Here is a 24,929-nt window from a genome sequence, read left to right as displayed (position 1 = left end):
GATGCCCTGCTGGAACTCGGGGCATGTTCATGCTGTCGGGAGAGCTCCTCCTGGCGGCCTGGGGGTGAGGGCCGGAGTAAAATTCCAGCAATCCACCACAATGTATATCATTCTTGGGCTTCTGTAAAGTTGTATAAAGTATTATCTATCTATCTATCTATCTATCTATCTATCTATCTATCTATCTATCTATCTATCTATCTATCTATCTATCTATCTATCTATCTATCTAGTTCTGCAACAAACAGGCTCAGACCCCAAATGACAATGTCATAAAGAAATCAGATTTAGAAAATGAATGGATAGATGTTTTGTAGAAAAGAAAAAGAAAACACAAACATGTAAGTGCTCTATCAGGCTGGACGAGTACAACTTTAATAAAGAAATAAGAGACTGGTTGTTTCCCCGATTTCATGTTGTCTATTTGTCATTGAGTAAAGGAGATGTTCTTTTTCCTGTGAGAAGTTGATGAATGCAGCTTTTTATCTCCTTGTTCCTGAAACTGTAAATTATGGGATTGACCATAGGAGGTAAAACATTGCCAACAATAACCATGGTGTTGTAAGTTTCTGTGGACAATTTCACTCCTGCTCCTGGTAGAGCATACGATGAGAGAAGTGGGATATAAAAGAGCCCAACTACTAGTAGATGAGTGAGACAAGTGCTGAAGACTTTGCTTTTACCCTCTGCTGAGGAGATCTTCAGTGCCGCCAAAGCAATCCTTGCGTAAGTGAAGAGGATGAAAAACATTGGGAACATACCTGCTGACATTACTACAGCTGTCAAAAACTTCAGGTATTTTGGATCATCAGTACAGGCAACATGGACCATAGTAGCATAATCACAGAAGCAATAGGGCAAGACATTAGTGCGACAGAATGAAAGTTCAGTAGCAAAAAATATGAATGGCGATTTGAAAATCAGTCCAAAGGCATTGAGTATGAAGAGTCCCACACCTACCGTTTTATTTGTTATGATCGATGGGTACCTTAGTGGATAGACCACAGCTATAAAGCGGTCAACAGCCATAAAAGTCAAAACAAAAGATTCCATCTCTTCAACATGCAATATCACAAACATCTGTAGCACACAAGCGCCATAAGGCACCACAGTGTCAAGCATCAGGACGGAGATCATTTTAGGAATGAGGATTGTACTGTTGGACAAGTCGATGACGGCTAAGGCAACAATGTAAAAGTACATCGGGGCATGGAGCTGATGGTTCCATAATATTACCAAGATTACCAGCAGATTCCCAAACAGAGACAGAAGGTAGACGATTATAAGTATGGAAATGGTGAGCAGACTTTGATCTGAGTTGATGGTGCATTGCAGTACAAATTCAGACACAGTAATGCTGCCATTGGCCATGCTTGTCATTTCTCCCATTGACTAAAAGAAAGTGAAAACAGCATATTAGTACAACATTTAATAAAAAGGATTGCATGTATTTCTTTCTTATTATGTTTTTAAGCAGAGACCAACTAAAAAATTCCCATATTAGACCAAAACTTAACATGCCAAAAAATTTGATGAAAATTTTTAACTGCAGTTATGACCTAAAACCAACAAGGCGCACTTGGAGACATAAAGTGTTGTCAAATTAGATGACAATGCCACCGATTTTCATTTGTAGCCTTCATTTACAGTCAGCGGTGTTCTCCTGTGAAGTTGGTCAAATAATGTGACATACCCAGTGACTCACTTCAACTAATCAGCGACTCTTTCTGGCAAAATCAAACCGATTTGTCTTTAGTTTTTAAGGCCGGGCTTTGCGTGCATGAGAACTGACAACCAACAAATGCTCATCTGAAAGTAAAATGCATATAAATGAAGTGACGACCACCACAAAAACAAAAGAGAACCTCATCTGTCTGATGCCACCTGTTTTACACACAACGTCAGAATGGAATAAAAACAAAAAAGAAGCAAAACTGTGGCTTAACCCCTCATACAGCACCAGCTCCATCAGGCAGCATGCTATTGGCTGTAAGAAAAAAGGGGCAAACAAAGCTGTGTTCGAAAGTTGTCACACAGTTGCTAAATTTGACATTTTCAGTTGTGAAAAACTGAAAGGGTCTGCCGATTAGCAACTACAGTTTGCATATCTGATTTAGCCCACAACTAGAAGTCACATATGACACTGGCTTTAGTGAACTGTTTTGAAAGTTGAAGCATTTTTAATTCTTATTTGTTTACTTCATCAAAGAAACAGATGTTACATTTCTGTTGATTAAATATAGTTGTAATAATGAGTCAAATTTAAAAATGAACTGTTATAATGGAATATAATTGCATGTGTTAGTAATGGGGATGGATGACGTCAGAAAAGGGTGTATATATCACGTCAAAACCACTGTTGGTGAATTCAGCTCAAAAGAGAAGTGTTGAGATTGGAATGGCTGAGGAAGAAGAAGAAGAACAAGTCGAAGCAGAGTACAAAAAACATATTTTTGAATATCCTATATTTAAAAATGAGTGTAAATAGGCTTGTGATGGCTCAAATACTCTCCAAAAAAACAGATTCCAACTGAAGTGACATAAATTGATGTAAAATTGTTAGATGTTGGTGGTGGAAGGTCTGTATCTAATTCTGGGTTTTATTTCTCAACATACATTTTTTCAAAGCACCATCTGATGGAGACTTAAAATCTATGCTGTAATTGTGAACTGCAACAAACATGATAGATAACAGGTCTTTGTAGCACATTTTCGATAACGGATAGTGTCAAACAAATGCTGAATCATTATGTTTTGCAGTTTGAGCAATAATGAGGTTGTTTTTAATGTAACATTAATACTGAGTACGCTTATATACTGTATGCTTAATGGCTTATAGAAGCAGGTTTATGGAGCTCTGTTCCTTTTCTATTCACCTGGAGATAAGTTAAAGGGCTTTCTGTTTTCTTTATTTGCATTTTTTACTTTCACGGTGACAAAGATTATTTAACTTACCTGGTATGACTGCAGCCTGCAGGAGAATTAAGTTAGTGTGGCAGACATTTTTGTCATTTTTGTGTGACTGCTAATATTTCAATAACTTTATTTGGGAATCTGCTTATCATTCTGGATTGGTAGGACATATAAAATAGTTATATATACACATGATATAAATTCTCTCATTGTGAATTAGAAACAGGAAGTTAATCACTACTTGATGTCACACAAAATGCTTCTGTTTTAACAAAACTTGTTCTCAAAATTCACCAATGCTTTTTAAACAGAACTTTCAAAAATGTATGCAGCATGCTCTATTCAATATCTCCACAGACACATTTTCTTCAAGAATATGTGTACCACGTTTGAAAAAAATTAGTCCACTGGGAACCGAGCTGTTTCATGCGAAAAGACACACAGACAAATGTGGGTTTTTTTTTTGCATTTTCTTAGACCACATTGCAAAAATGCAGCCTGTTCGCAATTTACTTCTATATTTCTTGCTTACAGAAGGGTTAAAATACATGTAAATGTGTTAAACAGAGAAGGAAATTAAGCACACATCACTTTTTGATCATTGTGTGTGTTTATTAATATTCCACGTTACAGTTACAGTCAACCCATGCGATTCACAGGTTTAGAAATTGCGGACCCGCCTATTCTCAAGTCAGTAATTCATTTGAAATTATTTTGTGAGTTTTGCTTTCTACTGGTAAATTCAGGTAACGTGTAGCCTGTACACAATATATACACTGACCAGTAACAGCGCACTGCATGATGACATGCAGTAAATACACTTGACTTGAGCATTCATAGTTTTCATCCTCTTTCTCTGTATGTTTACCATTCTTTTGCTCAGAGGTTGATGCGCTTGCTGCTTCCCGAGCAGCTCTTCTTTTTTCCACCCTAGCAGCCCGCTTCTTTTCTTATTTCGTCAGCATCTTTTCATGGTAAAAATGAATAAATCAGTGTTTGTATTACAATTACTTAGTAAGTTTTAAAAACATTTTTCACTTAAACTGGCACTTAAGTCTTCAATCTGCCTCAAGAATGATTTAAGATATGAAGAGGTAGGAGAAGTAACAGCGAAGGTGGTAGGGAATGAAAACGGTGCCCATACACATGTGCCGCACGGCCGCCCTGCTGGCTGCTGCAGAGAGTTGATCCATCCATCCATTTTCTAACCCGCTGAATCCGAATAGGGTCACGGGGGTCTGCTGGAGCCAATCCCAGCCAACACAGGGCACAAGGCAGGAACCAATCCTGGGCAGGGTGCCAACCTACCACAGGACACACACAAACACCAAGCACACACTAGGGCCAATGTAGAATCGCCAATCCACCTAACCTGCATGCCTTTGGATTGTGGGAGGAAACCGGAGCGCCCGGAGGAAACCCACGCAGACACGGGAAGAACATGCAAACTCCACACAGGGAGGACCCGGGAAGTGAACCTGGGTCTCCTAACTGCGAGGCAGCAGCGCTACCACTGCGCCACCGTGTCGCCAGAGAGTTGATTATTCAATAAAATAAAATAAAAAATAAAAAGAGGAATAACCTTGGAGGTCAATCATCACCTCAAAAGTGGACAGTAGAAGTCATGTAGTATACAGTATGTGTACCAAATTTCAGGTCAATAGGGCAAACGGTCTGCAAGCTACAGGTGATTCAAAATCCTGGACAGACAAACGAACAGCCACGGTAGAGTATTGTATATAAAGATGCACCCTTAATTTGCACTATTTAGACATCTAGTTTATTATTGCGCTGTTCTGCATCTGTTTATAATGTATGTTGTTTAACTTATGTTATTTGTATGTGATTTTGTGTTATGCTCTGTTATAAGCAGCTCTAAAGCCACCAAGATAAATTTCTGTACTTTAAGTATTATCGAATATAAAAGGCATTCTGATTCTGAAAGCAACCATTAGTTATGTTCTGGACTCATTGCAATCAGGTTTTATTTTGATTTTTGACTCCTGTTTCTGGCTTTGACGTTTTAATTTCTTAAGGATGGCCCTGGTAACGATCCCTACTCTATTTTCTGATCTTTTTTCTCTGCTGTACTTTATAGTTTCTGTTCCTTTCCTGGTCAGCTTTGTAAAGTTTAGTAAATATTTTCCATTTGGCCATAACATTTGCTGCAATTTTTAACAGATTACCTCAATGGCATGCCAATCAATCAATCAAGCAATAAATCAATCAGCTTTATTTAAAGTGCATAATCACCACGCAGCACAGTCCCAATATACAGTACTGTACAAATAAGAAGAATACACAAGAAAAGATGTAAATAAATTTAAAAAAGCAACATCAATTTCAAAAGGAATACTAAATAATAACATTTAAATAAAACAACATTAAAACACCAAGTTAAGGCATATTAACAAGTAATAAAAAATAATAATAATTTAAGCATTTAAAGAATACCTGAAAGATGACAGACCTGACTAGATACTAGGGCAGGTTGAATTGAAGGGAGCAAAGGGAGGTTGTTAGTCCTGATTTAAAAATATCAACCGAGTGTTCTTTTCTAGCACATAATGGAAGGCTATTCCAAAGATAAGGTTATTGGTAGGCAAATGGTCTGATGTCTTCTTAACTGGGGGAATAATCAAAAGACCAGCATTAAGAGAGCGTCGAGGGCGTAACAGAGTGGATGGTGTGATTTACTCGGCAAAATAAGGTGGTGCAAATCCATTGAAGGCCTTAAACATTAGAAGAAGAGCTTTAAAATCAGCTCTAGCTTGAATTGGAAACCACTGAGAAGAAGCTAGTTCTGATCTTTGATGCAAATTGCTATGCTATTTTTTTTATTTTTTCATACAAAATTCCTTTTATGGGTCACTTTGTTCAATAGAACATTTGATTTATATGTTTTGCAAGCTGTAAACATTTTTTGAAATACACTTACCCAGCTCACTGTTGGTCCTATCTTGGCCTGAAGCCACCAGAACAGACTTGAGGCACATATGCGGTATGTGGTTTTAAAAATACAAGATCAGTGATTCTGAACCACTGGACTACCAGCAGAGAGGTTGTGAGTTGTCGTCTTAGTGTTGTTGAGTGAGTCGTGGTGATCGTCAGCGCTATGAGAGACTTATCTCCCTTTCTGTCTGGCTTATGCTACCCCAGTGGCTAAATTTAACAAGCATGAGAAGTCGGTAGTAGCAGAAAAGTATGTGAGGGTGGTGCAGGATATGTACGAGGACAGTATGACGGCAGTGAGGTGTGTGGTGGGAATGACAGCCTGGTTCAAAGTGAGAGTAGGATTACATTAGGGATCGGCTCTGAGCCCTTTCCTGCTTGCAATGGTGATGGACAAGTTGACAGATGAGGTCAGACAGGAGTCTTCATAGAATGATTTTAGCAGATAACATTGTAATCTATAGCGAGAGTAGACAGCAAGTTGAAGTGAACTAGGAGAGGTGGAAGCATACACTGAAGAGAAAGAGAATGAGAGTCAGTAGGAGTAAGATGGCGTACATGTGTGTAAATGAGAAGGAAGGTGGTGTAAGGGTGTGACTGCAAGAAGAGGTGTTGAAGGTTAAACAATTGGGTTTAACAATCCAAAGCAATGGAGAGTGTGGCAGAGAGGTGAAGAAGAGAGTGCAGACAGGATGGACTGGAGTGGTTTGTGACAGAGTATCTGCAAGAGTGAAAGGAAAGGTCTATAAAACAGTAGTCAGACCAGCTACAGTATGCTGTATGGTTTAGGGACGGTGGAGGAGTTGGAAGTGGCTATGATTTTCGCTTAGAGTAAAAAGGGTAGACAGGATTAGGATTGAGTATATTAGTAAGACAACACAGTTACGACAGTTTGGTGTCTAAGTGAGGGAGGCCAAATTGATATGGTTTGGGCATGTGCAGAGGATAGATGAAGGGTAAAACAGGCCACACATGAGCCAAAGAGGAAGGCCAAACAGGAGGTTTCTGGAATGTGGTTTGGGAGGACATGAAGGCAGTTGGTGTGTCAAAAAATGATGTAAAATACAGGGATAGATGGAGACGGATAATCTTCTGTGGTAACCCCTAAACGGGAGCAGCTGAAAGAAGAAGACTCTGTCAAATGCTAGGGAGAGTTTTCGCACCAATATCAATACTCACCATATCATGCAGTAATTTTTAAATCCACTTATCCAGGTAAGGATCATGAGGAGTCATGGTCTATCAGGATAGCACTGAGCATAAGGTATACACCAACCTTGGACCATGCACTGATCCACCACAGGTCACACTCACCAAAACATACACAAAATATCAATTGTTTACTTAGACACAATTTACTGCACTGAACCTTTCATTTGGATTGTTGTTTTTATCTTTATTTAAGCTGTAATTCAGGAAAGAAAAATGGAAAACTGGAAAGAATTACGGAATCAAATATATCCACTCATCTTCTGATTCTAAGCAGGGTCATGGGGCAGCTGGTACCTATCCCAGCAAGCATAAAATACAAAGCAGGAACAATCCTTGGGCAGGGTGCCAGTCCTTCACAGGGAAAACACACATACACCATGTCCAATTTAGCTTTGCCAATTCACTTAATGAAGCAGGAGCACTTGGATGAAAGCCATTGGGACACAAGGAGGACCTGAAAACTCCAAACAGGGAGGACCCACGATTTGGGACCCGGGCTGAGAACCCCAGTCTCCTTGTTTCAAGGCAGCATCACTACCACCTGAATATAATAAAAAGTAGATGTTTTCTTCCTCAGAGTGCTTTTCAGGTGCAATGTTCATACTGATTTGTATGTTGTAATGAACCAGTCAGTCCTTTACAGTATTATATCTAGGGTGCATTTTTTCCAAAATCTTTTCTTTATTATTAAAAATAATCAATATTTTTACAGCTGGGAGATGTCTGAAAGCAGTTTCTATAATGTAAAGAGTCTGCTCTGGAGTGATGAGTCTGTAATTTACCCCCTTAACATTTCTGATCAAAAAGCAGGACAGGCACCAAAAAACAAAACCTGATAAAGAATGTTTAAAGGGACGTTCACACACATTTCAGAGCGGAGACCTGAACTAATTTTAATCTGGATGTGTGACAATACATTTCTTGCAAACTGGTCAAACTTGTTTCTTCAGTTCAGTTCATCTGTTGACCCTACTAAAACTGTGATACATCAACATTAAACTGTAATCATCACTCTCTCTTTAATTAGACAGTAACATTCTATATTTTATCAAATGGAAAAATCAGAATCAGAAAATGGAAAGATACAAATACTTACCTTTATGGTGGTCACTGGATGTACCTTCACTTGCTTCAGTCTTGCATCACACCAGTTCTTCTTTTGATTTTTGATGATGAAGAGCTTGAGAAGGACTGGCGTAATTATGTTAACACTGAACCCTGAACTATAAAGAATATTTTTTCCCATCCTTTCTTTTGATTTGATGCATTTCTAAAATGATCCCTGATATATTTATTTTCTTATAAATGCACTAATCATTATTAAATTAATACAACAGGTCTATGTCAGTGAAGTGATACAAATCACCTGTACGTAGCCATTGCTATTTTACAATCACAGATTTCTTCCTTGACATATAAATATCTAACTGATCTCCCAGCTCCCTTTTTAAAACGTGTTTCTCCTCAGAGATATTCAGCGATGCAGACTTTAGAGATTAATTACGAGAGGCTTTCTTTTGTTTACAGTGTGCTCTGCTTATTTCCCTAAAGTAATCCAAATAGGATTTTTACAATACATGGAATGATAATTTGTTATAAAGTGCTTTCTCTGATTATTATGAGTATAGACATTAATGAGGTTTTTGCTTGTTTTTCATATTCCTGTAATTTTCATTTTATTCTCTGTGTTTATGAATTTGTTCTTGAATTACATTCCTAGGTCTACAGATATAGTTAAAGCCTTGTAAATAATAAAAATGTGTAAATTGCAAATATTTTATAGTGTATTGGTGCACTTCCATTAATATGTTTCTAATTTGGTAACACAAGGGTGTTACATGAATATATAAATTCTATTTATAACATACCCATACTTGGTAAAATGACAAATGAAAAAGCAAATTAATTAATACACATACTTAAACACAAATGTGTATGTACTGTATAAGCAAAGTGTGCACATGAGATGAAATTCAGAATTAATATTAGAAACGTACATCTCAAATACTGCACACACAATCCTAACAGTTCTCAATCAGTCCGTCCACACATCTTTGAAACTGCTTTTGTAATATCCTCTGTGGTAATGCAGCCCCCCTGTATACAGCAGACATGACACCAATGTCCAAAACACAAACGTTTAATTCTCTTTTCTTCATACACAACACAATGCACTTAACAGCCTCTATCTTTCCTTCTTCTTCTGTCGCCCTCACTCCTCCTCTCGCAAGGTCTGTCTCCTTCATTCCCGACTCCGGCTCATCCAATAGAGTGAAAAGGCCCCTTTTATCATGCCCCGGATGTGCTCCAGATGGTCCATTATGACCTTCTGGCGGCACTTCCTGGTTCCGCACGAACACCCGGAAGCACTCTGGGCATGTCTGGAATCCTCTCTGGCAGCACTACCGGGTGTGGCGGAAGTGCTGTACTCCAAGGCTCCACAATGTTCTGGGTGCCCCCTTGTTGTGGCCACAGGCCCCAATAGCGTTGAGCTTCCATGCTCTGATCCCGTGGCCCCCATACAGACCAGGGCAGCTGCCCTCTTGTGTCCCAGGAGAGGTATGGTCCCTCTGCCGGTTCCTCAAGGTGTCCTGGCTGGGCATAACCCCCAGCCATCCACCACACCACTTAGTGGGCACTTTATTAGGTACCTCCAAATAGCTGATTATGCACAGGGTTTAGCTATTGTTCATGTAAACATTAGAATGGCTAGGATTATGATGATTATGAAACATGAATTTGAGACACTCAGGCATGCCATACCAAAAAATGCTAAAAAAAACATAATTTTAGAGCAGTGTTAATGATACTTCGATGAAGGTTAAGTATAAGGGGACAACACATAAAACAGATATATAGTAGGTCCATAAGTACTTGGACAGTGACATAATTTTCATAATTTTAGCTCTATATGTTACCGCAATGGATTTGAAATGAATAATTAATGACTGAAGTGTAGGCCTTCACCATTAATTCAAAAGTTTTAACAGAAATAGTGTATGAGCCATTTAGGAATGACTGCCATTTTTATACATGGTCCCCCAATTTTCAGGGGCTCAACAGTATTTAAAACTATTGACTGACAAGCTGTTTCCAATGTCAGGTGTGAGCAGGTCTCTCATTATTTCTTTAACTCTGGAGCTGATTTCAAGTGTCTATAATGAGGTCAATGTGAGTTCCAAAGAGCTTTCCATGCAAGTAAAAACAGGACATCATTAGGCAGAGAAAACAAAAGAAACAAATCCGAGAGATGGCAGAAACTCCAGGGGCCTCCTGGATAAACGGTGTGTACATACAAAAATGTTGTGTACGTCCATTTCCAAGCTCACTTCGAAGTTGTATAAAAACTAAACTTGGCGTAAAGCCACACACGTTTTCACAGCAGCCTCCCGCCTTGTATACACAAGTTTCTGCTTAGTTTTGGAAAATGACGACACCCAGCGTCAAAGCAGTGCTACTGTTTCTGTGGTCTGCTTTTCTTTTTTAGATTCACGTCTACGAGGCGGGTTTTATCAAATACACCAAAATTAATTGAATATCGTTTACAAATTTAATTCACTTGACTGTAATTATTCTGTAACAATAGAATGGTGCAAGGAATGGCCAAACAATTCCAACTACAATGGCTGCTTTAGCGTTATTAAAACACATCGCAAATGGAAGAAATAGAAGACGCGCATATTTATAGATTATGATGATTGGCTTCTAAGTCGATTTCGATTTCCAAGAGCTATCCTCTTGGCGCTGTGTGCTGAACTGGTGCCTACTTTACACAGGCACACTTTGAAGAACTGTGCTGTACCTGCTCCATTGCAAGTTCTGTCCACCCTCTCCTTTTTAGCCACAGGAGCTTTTCAGCTTGAACTTGCTGACTGATTGGGTATTTCACAATCATCACTGAGTGTCATGCCAGCTGTATAAGATGGTGTTATCCAGATATATAAGATTTCCTTACACTGAGGTTGAGCTGGCAAACATCAAAGTGCAATTCACAGCAACATCAGGTTTTCCAAATGTAATCAGAGTGGTCAGCTGCATGCACATTGCTATTACAATGGCGCTGGACAAGTTACATCAGCCAGTGATTAATTATCAACAGAATGAGCTGGCATTATATCATCTATAGCAGGAGTGCCTATAGAAATGGCAATCACAGGTGCTTTTTCCAACTAGTGCAGCAAAAGGCAAGCAGTCCTTTTAAGGATAAAGAGCAGAGAATCGATCCGTTGTGGCACTTGTTGCTGACGCTACACTTTAAAGGCACCTTCAGAGAATGAATTTGCTTATGTAAATAGAAATCATTTCCATTCTATTAATGTGCTGCTCTACAGCTCACCGATCATGTGATGCATTGTGCAAGCATGTAGTGTGCTTGTGGCTTGCCCTACCTGAAGAGGTGTGGTATAATGAACCTGACCCAAAAGATCAACCAAATTGAACAGCGTTTCAACTTCATTTGAATGTAATTAGCAGAATGTAAAAACAGGTAATCAGATGCAGCATTTTTTTTTAACCAGTCCATTTAATTTGTGGTCAATATCACAGAGCACAGCCCTTATATTCCTTAGTTCATTGGCCAATACCTCTTAGAGCATCCATTATTGCATTTTATGACTCAGAAGAGCGTCTGTGTACACGCAGCCAGATGGTTGCCTAGCGGTTTCTGAGGCAGAAGTGTGTGCACAGTCAGCATCCGAAAATGGGCTTGGCACAGCAGCACCATCACTACTTGACCATCACACGAGGGTCAGCTTTTGTAATGTTGATGAAACAGAATAAACAGACGGCAGGCTGCAGCTCGTTTTTTCACATTGACTGTGACATCTGACCATTTTTTTTTATTTTGCGCACTATGCAACATTCTGAAATTTAACTTTCAAGTGTCTCTGCCATGCTTTTTTTGTTTATACCACTGTATAAGCCAACGAAAAGTATGTTTTTCCTTGCCTCCACTTTGCATTCGCAGAAATTATTTTTTTCACATGCTTTTGCCATTGTCTTTTAACCAAACACTGAACGGAAGGTTATTTATCGTCACAGGTGGCTGAGGGGGCGACCTGGCCGGGATGCCCAAGAGGACCGGAGGAGGGTTTATGCCTCCCCCAGACCATGTGGGGGCGACGACCCTAGTGGCTATGGAGACCACGGGTACAGTGCTTTAAAGGCTCAACTTTGTAGGGGCCCATCGTCACTGCCAGGGGGCGCCCTGATGCCTACGGAGTCCTGGACCTCAGCACTTCAGCCACACCCGGAAGTGCTGGGAGGAAGAGGATCGGGGACACCCGGAGTGCTTCCAGGTGTGCAGCTGGCACTTCCGCCACACTGGGGAGTACTGGCGGAAGATTGTCAGAATACACCTGGAGCACATCCAGGTGATTATAAAAGGGGCCGCCTCCCTCCATTCGATGGCTGGAGTCGGGTGAGGAGAAAGACAAGGTCTTGGAGAGGCAAGCTGTGCAGCCTGAAGAGAGTGAGGCATTTGATAGTTGGCCTGGACTTTTGGGGACTTTGGGGTGTGTGTGCACTTGATTGTAAATATGGACTTGTGTAATAAACATGTGGTGGGTGATTAAAACGTGTCCACCTTTCTGTGTCCGGGTCATCTTCCACTATATATATATATATATATATAAATTTATTTATTTATTTGCATATTAAAATATGCAATTCTGGGAGGAGTCGGGATGGGGTGGCAGGCATGTGCACATGTATTACTTTTCACGCTGACTGGGATTTATGGAGCGGAAGTGCATGGAAATTGGCTTACACATGGTTTTGTGTATCTGAATTTTTTTGTGCGTACGCAAATTTCCACTTTTGTCCGTATGCCATGTTTTAGCGTGAATTCTACACATGGCGCTATACATGAGGCCCCAAGAGTGGTCAAATCAACCATGTGGTACATTCTGAATGAGAAGGAATGCAGTGGTGAGATGAGCAACAACAAAACGCCTGGACAACCATGGAGTCAACTGTTTAAGATAATTGCAGAATTTATTCCTTGGTGAAGAAAAATCAATTCACAGCATTTAGCCAAACTGAGAACACTCTATGGGAGGCAGACCTATCATTGACAAAGTCTACAATCAAGAGAAGACTTCATGAAAGTAATAACAGAGGGTTTACCACACGGTGCAAACCATTGGTGATCCTCAAGCATAGGAAGGACAGATTAGACTTTGCCAGAAAGTATCTAAAAAAAATCAGTCCAGTTTTGGAACAGTTTTCTTTGGACAAATTAAATTAAGATTGTATGTACCAGACTGAACATCAGATGCAATGTTTTTCCTAACTTGAAGGAGTATGTCATATGGCATTCATCGTGGTATCAAGTAACACAGGATGCTCCAAAGAGCCTCAGTTTAGACTGTTTGAGTAAACCGCACAAACGTATAAGAGTTGTCCTCTTTCTTGACCTTGATTGTAAGATAAGCTGATAGCCTCTAATTTAAAAGTGGAGTGGAGGTGTTGGGAGGAGGTAGTGAGTTGTTTTTGGAATACCAACCTGGACTGTAAGCATTATTTGGAGGAAGAAGAATGCTCTTTATTTATTTATTTACTGCATGGCTTTCTGATGCATATTTTTACAATATATGTAAGTACTTATTCATTTTTCATTTTTGTATTTTTAGATGGTGAAATGACTTTGATTGATTGCGTGACAGAGAACTGCAACTTGTTATAGTGACACTTACTACAAATAAAGAATAGCTGTTCTGCACCATATTTTACTTGTCTGAGTCTCTCACTCATCCAATAGTTAACTTGGTCATGAACTACAAGATGTCCAGGGTATTGTCACAGGGCATCGCAGTCTGTCAAAATAATATTGGAGAGAAAATGTCTAGGGTGTTCACCTTTGCCCTGCCAAGCTTTAAAATGTCAGCAAATCTGAGTGAATGAAGGAGAACCAAGAAGAAGGAGAATTAGAAAAAACACAGTGACCAAGAACACCAAATGCATGAGAAGTAGCAGTTTAAATTTAAGAGACTGAGCGCTGGCACACATTGGGTGTGCTGGCTAGTTTGTCTATGACAGCTCCTAAAATATCCAGGTTGTATGGTATCAAATCCATTTAATTTTTTCTTCTGCTTTTGGGACATTTATGTTAAAGTCTATAATGACTGAATAAAAAATTAAACTCATTCCCCTCTTGTCCTGTTGCTTTTTCTTGTTGTCTGGGGTACAGAGAATAGGAAACGATGTCCTTCAATAAGGAAAGTGAAGCACAGTAGCAGTCAGTACTGGGTGCAATAGGATCCATGGTCCCAAGAGCAAGTGTATAGTGTCTGTGGGCTGTGGGCTGTGTCTCCTTTCAGGCCAGGTTACTGCAAGGATAAGAGAATACGAATTGGGGTGGAGGGCATATGTGTGGGTCTACACTTATGAAAAATCTGGGTTTGGGAATAAAATAATCTCAGTCTTGGGACAGAGTCACCCCAAGATCCCTTCACATTAAAACAGGGAGGGATCGGCTGCTATACAGAAAACTTACTACCACTCTACAAATTACTCAATTACACATTTTGAACGTTAAACTACTGGATTGTAGCCGATACCCACCAACCTCTTGAAGCCTAGTTGCATCTGCTGTAAAGCTTCTTTGCATTCAACACACACCTAATTAACACAGAGTACGTTTTATAGATAGTGTGGTAAAATGGTCTGGGAACACTCATGGTTTCTTCAACTGGGTTAATTTGGCAGTCTTCCAGGAGGCAAGATGCAGTGAGTTTGCCAGTGGATGGCTAATGCATGATGGTTTCATTAGCCCATTAATTAATTCATGATGACACCTATAACTAACCTTCTCTAGGTGGCTGAAGAATAATACATTAGCAACCTTGAAGCGTCTTGCAACACAATAAAGATATTTGCTTCATTGTATAGAAAATATGCTCACATTATGTTCAAAAACCATTGGATGGCATCCGATTTTCATCACAGACATATTACACTGTAGATACTGTATATGTGCTTACTGCATGACATTGCTGTTAGAGCAGGAGTATGCTAATATAATGCTTGTGAGGAAGAAGGGATGGAAGCTGAAAATGCCAAAATTCCTGATTTTAGAGCAGAGTGTATTGTCCAAACTGAGCTAGGACATTTTTACCTTGAATCATTCCCTATGTGTTTAAAAAATAAACAAAGAGCCTGAGAATTTTTTAACACATAATGTCATTTATTTACTCATCTTTATTTAAGAATTGTGGAAAAATTAAACAAGCTGGGTGGATTGTATGTATTTTCCCTTGTTTACCCAGCTTCACTTCTGTTTTAGTTGTTAGATTGTGCTTACAATACAGCCCTGTTTCCTGCTATGTATGACTACTGTATTAGAGAAGTTCATACAAATGAGCTGTTGACACAAAATACGTGCTGTTCAAAAGGAACAACAAAGTCCTTAACCTTTTGAAAGCTTGCATATGCTTAGCGGATGGTGTGCAAAGGAGCTGCTCTGGTTCCTTTGAAAAGTCGAAGAATGCAGCTTTTTATCTCCTTGTTCCGGAAACTGTAGATTATGGGATTTACCATCGGTGGCACCACATTGCCAACAATGACCATAGTATTGTAGGCTTCGGTGGACAGCTTAACTCCTGCTCCTGGTAATATGTAAGATGACAGAAGTGGGATATAAAAAAGCCCGACCACTAGCAGATGGGTAAGACAAGTGCTGAAAACTTTTTTTTTCCCTTCCACTGAAGAGATTTTTAATGCAGCCAGAGCAATCCTACCGTATGAAAAGAGTATGAGTGCCAATGGGAAAATGCCAGTGGTTATGACTACAGCAGACAGGAACTTCAAGTACTTGGGATCTTCGGTACAGGCAACGTGAACCATTGTAGCGTAATCACAGAAACAATACGGGAGAATATTACTGTGGCAGAAGGAAAGTTCTGTGGCAAAAAAGACAAAGGGAGACTTGAAGATCAAGCCAAAGATATTCAGAATGAAGATGCCAATGCACACAGTTTTGTTTGTGATGATTGATGGATATCGTAGAGGATAGATCACTGCTATATAGCGGTCTACTGCCATGAATGTCAAAAGAAGAGATTCCATTTCTTCTACATGCAGTATCACAAACATCTGTAGCATACAGGCTCCATAGGGCACCACCGAGGAGTCCAGCAGCACAACGGAGATCATTTTTGGGATAAGAACTGTGCTGTTAGCCAAATCTATGATTGCTAGGGCCATGATGTATATATACATCGGGGCATGGAGCTGAGGATTCCATAATATTACGAGAATTACCAACAGGTTCCCAAATAGGGACAGCAGGTAGATGAAAGTGAGTGCACAGACTGTGATGTTCTTCTGATCCGAGTTAATGCTACAGTAAAGGACAAATTCAGACACAATAACACTGCTGTTATTCATGTTTTTAAGCACATTTAGTCATCTGAAAAAAACAAAAAATAAATAACATGACAGGATTAGCTCAGCAGCATTAAATCCAGTTCTGGGTCCTAATCCTATTAATACATAAATCAGGTACTAGCCCTGGACTAAAAGATTATATTAATTTTATGTTGTCTTAGAAATACCACTATCTGTCTTTGTTCTTCTTCAATTTTGGTATCATGTTCTCAATATTACTATTTTTTTTCATACTTACAAATTTTAAACTGCACTGAACCCTTCTAAGAAGTTCATCACCAAAGTCAGTGCTGTCAGTGTTCCAAATCTCTCTGCACAACTAAACGTTATCTTTCTATATGTAGGACCATATTGTTGCAAAAAACTAAAAAAAAAAAATCAGGAGAATTATTTTAACATAATGCATCTTTTTCAGTTATATATTTAATGCATATTACAATATATCTGTTTGGCTGATACAATGGTACAATGTAGAGTACTGCTTTCATTCAACTCTAGAGACCAGTGATTAAACTTCTCCCAAGTTACTCATTATCTGGAGTTAACATGTTCTCTGTCTACACAATAATAATAATAATAATAATAATAATAGTAATACATTTTATTTATATAGCACCTTTCCCATGGATGTTTTCTGAGTAGTTTCTTGTCCTTCTGCATCTCTCACAGGAACCAAAGTGTTATGGAGAGGAGAACCTTTTCAGAATTATGTGATGTTAAAATTGGTCTCTTTCGGGGTCAGTGCTGGGGCCGATGCTTTTTTTATTTACATAAATTTACATATTTACATACATAAATAATCTGGACAAGAATACAATCAATAAGCCGGCAGAGTTTGCAGATGATACCAAACTGGGTGGACTGGGAGATAAACTAAAATCCGTACAGAGGGACTTGGACAGCGTACTGGCTCAGGCAGATTTGTGGGAGATGAAATTTAATGTCAGTAAATGTGAAGTATTACATGTAGGAAGTAAAAATGTGAGATTACACAATGGGTGGTTTGAAACATGAAAGTACACTTCATAAGAAAGACCTAGGAGTCATTTTGGACACATCACTATCTACATCCAAACAGAGGTCAGAAACAATCAATAAAATGAATAGGACAATATGTTATACCAATGATATTTCAGTTCTGATATTAATTGTAGTTTTAGTTTTTATTTTATTTTGTAAAATTAATTTTTATTTTTATTTAGTTCTGTGTTTAAAATCTTAGTATTTATTTTATATAGTTCTGGTTTTTTACATAATATTAATACAATTTTTGGGTTTTTTTTTTCTGTTGCAAAACCACAAATGCTGGCCTACACATATTTCAATGCTAGTTATATTTCAGTCAACAAAATACACTCACTGATCATAATGCCGTTAAACACAGCTTGACTATCAATGAGCAAACAGATGAAGTGGCCTAATGAGTAAAGACGGCAAGATCAAATGTTTCAACCCAAGACACCAGTCAGTGCAGGCACATTACTGTTAAGCTTTAAACAAGCACACATTTCGAGAGATTTGTGCATGCTGCACTGACATCCACTGTACAGATAGCCACACAGTGAAAATATTCGCTTGATGAGGACCTGTAATGAAGGTGCACAGATAAAGTCCTCGGCCACTGGCGCCAGCAGATTGTATGTTGATGATTTTTGCTGCCAGTACTGAAGCAGTGACGTGCAATGAGGTTCATGGCTGGTTTGGCACTGACTCCTTCAGAGTCAGAGTTACAAATACATGAACCCCAAAGAGTAGCTTATTCACTATTCTGGCATCATGCACATTGAATTCTGGTTATGTTTCATATCTCATCAGCATTCTTTACACACAGATAGGTAAGGCACATATTTGGCTAAGAAAGTAGGTTACAGTTAAAGCGGCAAGAGAGAGCAGAGGCAGCGCATTTACTCCGCTGTTGCATTTTCACAATTCATACTTATTCAATACAAATGAAAGTATAGAGTGGTGTACAAAAAAAATGGATTTCAATTTTGACCTTCATTGAAATATTTAGTTGTTTTTAAAAAGCTTTTAATTCTGATGCTTTAATCATTTTTGTCAGTCAGTCAGAACAAAAAGTAAAATAAATGGACTGCTGCAGTGCACCCGACTTTCTGATATCGCTATCTTTATTGGTGCAGAGAGCCTCGGCGCAGAAGAACAGCAGCAACAAACACCTGTTGAGCTCATATCTGTCCCCTTCAGTGCGGCACAGTATTGTCTGCCTTACCTTGCGCCTTTTTTCACTGTGGTTTTATGTCCGATCAGCAAGACTAAATATGTCACACACATTCATTAAAGATATTAGCCATACTATGGAAAGTCAGGGTGTATAATAAAAGTGTCTATAAACATTATATAAGCGACATACAGAGAGACAGCAACAGACACACGCCAATTGCATGCATCAGCCCAGTGTGTGAGGGATAGCACAGTCCCAGACTTGGCTCGGCTCATCTCGTCGCTGCCACACCTTGTGTTTCTCCCCTGTATTGAATCAGGAAACGCACAAATTCAGCGATTTTAACTAAAAAAATGATCAGAATTATTGGACTAATACAGAAAGCAAATTTATAGCATAGACCAGTGGAGAAATTTATTTTATTTTATCATTATTAGTTTTTTTACCTTTTATGATGACAGGCAAGACCAGAGAAGTGCTAGACTTCCACTAAGTACTGATCTAGCTGGTCCTGCACTGAAACTACGAGACTCTTTTCTTGCATGCTACATTTGCTTTTATTATCATCTGCACTGTAATTAAAGTATTTCCACACGTTGCCTATTAAATAATAAATGAAATGAAATAAAAAAATCCCGAAAGAAACAGAAACCACAACCTACCCTTACAGCGTCCACCGCGCTTCTGTCGTTACAGCCAAACATGCTAATTAACGCCCGTACTACAACAGATTATATTGTTGATATACTATTAACTGTTTACACGGATCAACTCTTTTGGGGAAGTTCATAACAAAAAACAAAAAATTTAATTATAAATAACATGTGCGATTGAGTATTTCGAGCCCCTCGTCTGAGTCGGATGGTTCCCCTGGTCACCAATTTGTGTGTTTCACTATGCCCACTATGCCTTTCCGTCTTCAGCTACCCATCTGCACTTGTACGAAGGAGACCTTACGGAACAATGCCGAAACAAAACGCAACTAAACTTGCTGCTGCGAGAGAGGACACATTACAGCGTGATCACGAAGCAAAGAGGCAAAGGCGTGACAGTCGCTCGCAAGAAACGGACACTCAGCATTCACACAGATTAGCTCAACGACGCGTATCTGCCGCACAATGAAAGGCAACTGAAACCCCTATAGAGAGAGAAGACAGATTACGCCGTGATCATGAAAGAAAGAGGCAAAAGCGTGCCAATGAGACACCCGACAAGAGGTCCTTACGATTGCAAAACAACCGTAATAGACAAAAAATCAAATGTGGTGCTATGAAGGACCCAGTTCATGACTGGCAGCCGCGTTTAAACAGGGAGTCCTTCAACTGTGGTCATCCAACGTGCAGCGTAGCGCGCGCCAAGTCGCTAGTAAAGTAATAAAACTGCTAAAGAAAAAGAATATATACAAAGATACTAATTAATAGGAAATAATCCAGTATTGCTAAGCAACAAGTGTGGTATTACTAAACAAGAAATATTACAGATCAGGTGGATATTGCACAATGAATTACCAATGATATGAATATTACGCAAGAGAATAGAGGATTATAACAAATCCAAAATAGGTGAGCTAGAGAGATGGACAGAGAAAAGAGAGAGGGGCCGAGACAGAGACACAGAAAGAGATGCTCAGTGCATGTTCTTATGGCTGTGGGAAAGAAACTAGCCAGAGTCTGTTTGTCCTTGATTTGATGGACCTGTATCAACTATCAGAGGGCAACAGATCAAACAGGTGAAAACCAGGATGTGAGGGGGTCCTTCAAAATGTTTTTTGCCCTGCCAAGGCAGTGTCCTGTAGTGAGGGCAGAGAGCAGCCGAAAATCTTCTGAGTTGCATTGAGGATGTGCTGAAGCCCCCTCCTGTCTGCAGCAATGCAGGTTCTGTACCACACTGTGATACAGTATGTCAGCATGCTCTCTATGGAGGAGTGGTAAAAGTTCACCAGCACCTTTTGATACAGATTGTTCTTCCTAAACAGTCTCAGGAAGTGATGTCCCTGCTGTGCATTTTTAATGACCGCTTTGGTGTTTGCAGTTTAAGATAGGTCAGCAGAGATGAAGGTACCCTAGAACTTGAATGTTGGGACCCTCTCCAGACAATCACTGTTGATGTAGAGAGGGACCAGGTCTGCTCTGTTTTTCCTAAAGTCAAAGATGATTTCCGTTGTTTTCGTGGTGTTCAGCGTCAAGTTACTTGCTAAGATCCAAGCTGACTATTTCAGAATCTCCTCTCTGTAGGCAGACTCGCTCCCCCTTGAGATGAGTTGAATCACTGTAGTTTTATTGGAACATTTGATGATGGTGTTATTAAGGTGGACTGGACGGCAGTCATAGGTGTTGAGGACAAACAGCAATGGACTCAGCACACAGCCTTGTGGAGAACTGGTGCTGAATGAGCGAGTTGATGAAAAGTGGTGGCAGAGTTTCACTGTCTGAGGGTGATTGATAAAAAAAGTCCTATATCCAGGTGAAGAACAGTGGGTGGAAGTTTAGATTAGACAGTTTACTGACTAGAATATCTGGAATAACAGTATTAAAAGTGGACTTGGAGCTATAGCTACTGTATATATATCTCAGTGGACTGATTTGCTTTGTAAGCAAACCTTTGTGTGTCAAAAGTGGAGGGGAGACAGGCTTTGATGTATTGTGAAACCAACCTCTCAAAGCACTTCATGACATGAGATGTAAGTGCTATTGGGTGATAATCATTGAGACTGTCAGTGGCTGATTTCTTGGGAACAGGAATGATGGTGGCTGATTTCAGACAGGGAGAAATGCAAGCTTGTCTCAGGAAGTGATTGAAAATGATGGTTAAAATATGTGACAGCTAGTCAGCACACGCTTTTAGCACCTTACCAGGTATTCTATTGGGACCAGTAACCTTCCTCAGGTTCACTGACTTTAGCACCTGACTCATTTGATGCTCCTTTAAAGTAAATGTCTCGGCGTTACAGGCTAAAGGGGTCTGAGAGAATGAGGCTTGGTGATGATGTACCTTCTGACAATGCAAAAAGAAGCAGTTCGGCTCCTCTGCCAGCGAGTCCCCAAGTCCACAGAGGTTGTATTGCAGACCCTGTAGTTGGTGACATTCTGTATGCGTAGCCACACACACCGAGGATCTTCTTCTGAGAGGTAGATCACTATCAATGTATAATTGTTGTGAATGGTATTGATGCAAGTGAATATCATTTTTAACTTCCTTGGAGTTTCTCGTGATTGTCCGTCAGGCTCGGAATTCTGTATAAAAACAGTTAACCCCAAGGAGTACTCGGGCAAAGCTGTTTTAATCACATACACAGTGTTAAGCCTGAATAACATTCAGTACAGTATTCTGCTGCCATCTTGTGGATAAAATAACATCAAACTGCAAAAAATCCACCAATTTTTCTATGTGTTCTAAGAATTCATTCATGAGTGGGTTGGAGCCTTCAACTAAAATACACAAAGGTGTGTAACTGAATAGCTCTAAAGTCAGTGTAACAAACTGAAACAAAACCATTAATTGAATCAAGAGGAAATCATTGTGAATTGGTCACCAGACGTTAACATGGATAGTGAGACTGATGCATACAGCACTGTCATTATATGCTTGTGACATCAGTCATGTAAAGCTGCACTAGTGCAGTAGCTGTGTGACAAAAAGGCAAAATGATTGCAATCAAACTGAAGGACAAGGAAGACGTTAGCCACCTTAACAATGCAACTGTGATTGTTTGTGTCAAGGAAATGTGGAAGTCACTAAGCCTTACGCTATGTTAACCTACAATAACATAATGGGCATGTCCATCATGTGGATCGGGCACTGACATACTACCCTTACAGGCACAAGAAACAGGAAGAACTTAACAAAAATGTGCAAAGAAACACACTTCTACTGTCCCAATTATGATGTTGGGGTGTGCATTGGTGACTGTCTCAAAGCATCGCATGAGGAATTGTACAAAAACATGCACCAGTGTGTAGTGGACACTCTACATACCTTTCTTACTGCATTTATATCAATGTTTTGGTATTTACATGTTTCTGTTACACGTAATAACATTTTTTCTTATTGAACTAAATGCAGCTTTTTTATGCATTCTGCTAAGGAGGAAAAAGCTTAAAAACCTTGACTGTGTCTAAATGTTACTAACAAGATGAGAATTTAGGTTGTCTTTCCTTGTCTAATTATGGTCATTCAATGGAATTAGAGGACGCTCTCGTGAAGACAACTATTAGTGGTAAACTGGATTGAAGGGAATGAGGGAAAGTAAAGACATCCCCAGTCAGAGAAGCAGCCTGAAATTAGAGAGCCATAGGATTAAAGCCACAGGGGTAGTATGGACAGTGAGAGGGGTAAAAAGTCACAGGTTACAGGTACATAGATGCTTTGGCAATGCTTCCTATCTGCCATTAAGGTTAGTTGGTATTTGTTAGGTGATCTGATAAAAAAGACTAACCTGGATAAGCTGTCAGACTGCCTAAGAACACGCACTCAAGACTGAATTAAATATATCCCTAGCTAATACATAATTGTAAGTGGAGAAATAATTTGTATAAAAGTCAAATAAATAATAACCCATAGAGGATGAGTTGTCAATCAATCCATCAGGCTCTTTGTTAATAGAGTGATCAAAAAGTAATTTTTATGAAAGAATAATAAATAATAACACATGAAAGCTGAATTTTCAAATAATCTATCAGTCTTTTCTTTAATATGAAATCAAAAGGAATGTTGTCATTGATATAAAATCAGAAAACAACACATACTGTAGATAAATTACAGTATAAAAAATATAAGCCAAATCACAGGGAAAATGATGGTGCCCAGAGTAGCCTCTATAATTCAAGTCTGCTTTTTAGCTGTTATTCAGCCAAATGAGCAACATAAATAAAAGAAATGGTCCTCATTCATTTGTAAATATTCTACCATAAGGTTCACAACTACCCCAGAACATCTCTGCTAAAATAAAGCAAATATTGTACTTGGCAACTCACCATAATGGCCGTGTTCATGCTGTGGAAGATGAGTCCCATGATTACTTAATGAACGTATTATCTGACTGACGACTGAATAATACATCAAAATATACAGGATTAACAGAAATGATCTCAGGGTGTTAAAAGCATTAGGTTCTTTAACACATTCACTGCTAAATAGGAGTTAACCTATAGGTAGACTCCACCTTGTAAACATCTACACCTCTTTAGAGCTGTAGCGACAAATGCAAATGTATTTATGAGTAATATGAGTAATATGAGGATAGGGGCCATCTGAAGAATGAAAAATCAGCTCTGCGTTCCAGAATGGAATATTTCACTTTCAGTTAGCTGTTTATTATTAGTCAAATTTTGAATACTATTTATTTTTTGTGAAAAGATTTTAAATATACAGAACCACAACCATTTGAATATCAGTGGTTAACATCTCACTACTACAATTTCCAAAAAGAAATTTTTTAGACGCTGATGAGTTATTGTGTATAAGGAGTGCACAAACAATGATCTGCTCCATGCGCCAACTAGAAGATAACCTGAATAGATTTTTTTCACAGAAGATGCATTTTTATCCGAAGTATTGCTCAATAACAAAATTTTTAATATAGTATTATAAAATAATATCCTGACTATATCTATTTCATCTATGAAATTAATCTATTTTCACTGTGCCAGTCAACATGTCAAATGTGGATTTTTTTAAAATTAAAAATGTATATTTTTAAGAAAATATTTCCTGATATTCTCCTTCATTTGGTTATTTGTAAGTACATGGGTCAGTAATCTTGCAGCTAAACTGCTTCCTTTTTTCAGAGGTGCCAGGCGACTGGTTGGAGCAGATAGTAAGTGGTGAGTGAGTTTCTCAGTCCACTTTCAATTTTTCGTATGCAGAAAAGCAAAGTAGTTTTGCCGTCTTGCCACCCCCAGCCACTGATGGTTTGCTCTGTAAAATATTGTTTAGGGAAATATACACACAAGTAATATAAAGGAAAACCAAACTGAAAAAAAAAGTGGAGGGCAGGGAGACTTCCTGCCTCCCACTCTCTTTACCCCCACTCTCTTATCACTTTTCAGTTTTAACTGAGAAAACAAATTATTCAGGGAGGTCTAGCAATGCTACCACCTGCAAAGCTACAAATAAGTACAAATGTGTTAAAAATAGGCCTGGGAAAGATAATGCATTAATGTTTGTAATCAATGTGGCCAGTTTAATGCATTTAATGACATTTTTGCATCCAGGGCTTCAGACAGTGCTTTGATCAGGGAAACGTTTTCATGTAATTTGTTAAGTATGGAACTAAAGAATTACA

The 24,929-nt window shown here is 39.0% G+C and overlaps 2 protein-coding genes across 2 annotated transcripts; both read right to left on the bottom strand.

Moving 5' to 3' along the window:
• Nucleotides 1-420: 420 nt before the first annotated feature.
• LOC120524262 (olfactory receptor 1496-like) lies at nt 421-1,371 on the bottom strand. The gene has a single exon (XM_039746120.1). The coding sequence runs from the start codon at nt 1,369-1,371 to the stop codon at nt 421-423; it is 951 nt and encodes a 316-aa protein (XP_039602054.1).
• Nucleotides 1,372-15,510: 14,139 nt separating this feature from the next.
• On the bottom strand, nt 15,511-16,464 carry LOC120524261 (olfactory receptor 1496-like). Its single transcript, XM_039746118.1, has one exon. It carries the CDS (start codon nt 16,462-16,464, stop codon nt 15,511-15,513), a length of 954 nt encoding a protein of 317 aa, XP_039602052.1.
• Between the last annotated feature and the right edge of the window lie 8,465 nt (nt 16,465-24,929).

This window comes from Polypterus senegalus, chromosome 2 (genome assembly GCF_016835505.1).
Source record: "Polypterus senegalus isolate Bchr_013 chromosome 2, ASM1683550v1, whole genome shotgun sequence".
NCBI lineage: Eukaryota > Metazoa > Chordata > Cladistia > Polypteriformes > Polypteridae > Polypterus > Polypterus senegalus.
This window is presented reverse-complemented; position numbering and strand designations above follow the sequence as displayed.

Coding starts and splice junctions, on each gene's coding strand:
- LOC120524262 (XM_039746120.1), bottom strand. CDS start 1,371: ATGGCCAATGGCAGCATTACTGTGTCTGAATTTGTACTGCAATGCACC.
- LOC120524261 (XM_039746118.1), bottom strand. CDS start 16,464: ATGAATAACAGCAGTGTTATTGTGTCTGAATTTGTCCTTTACTGTAGC.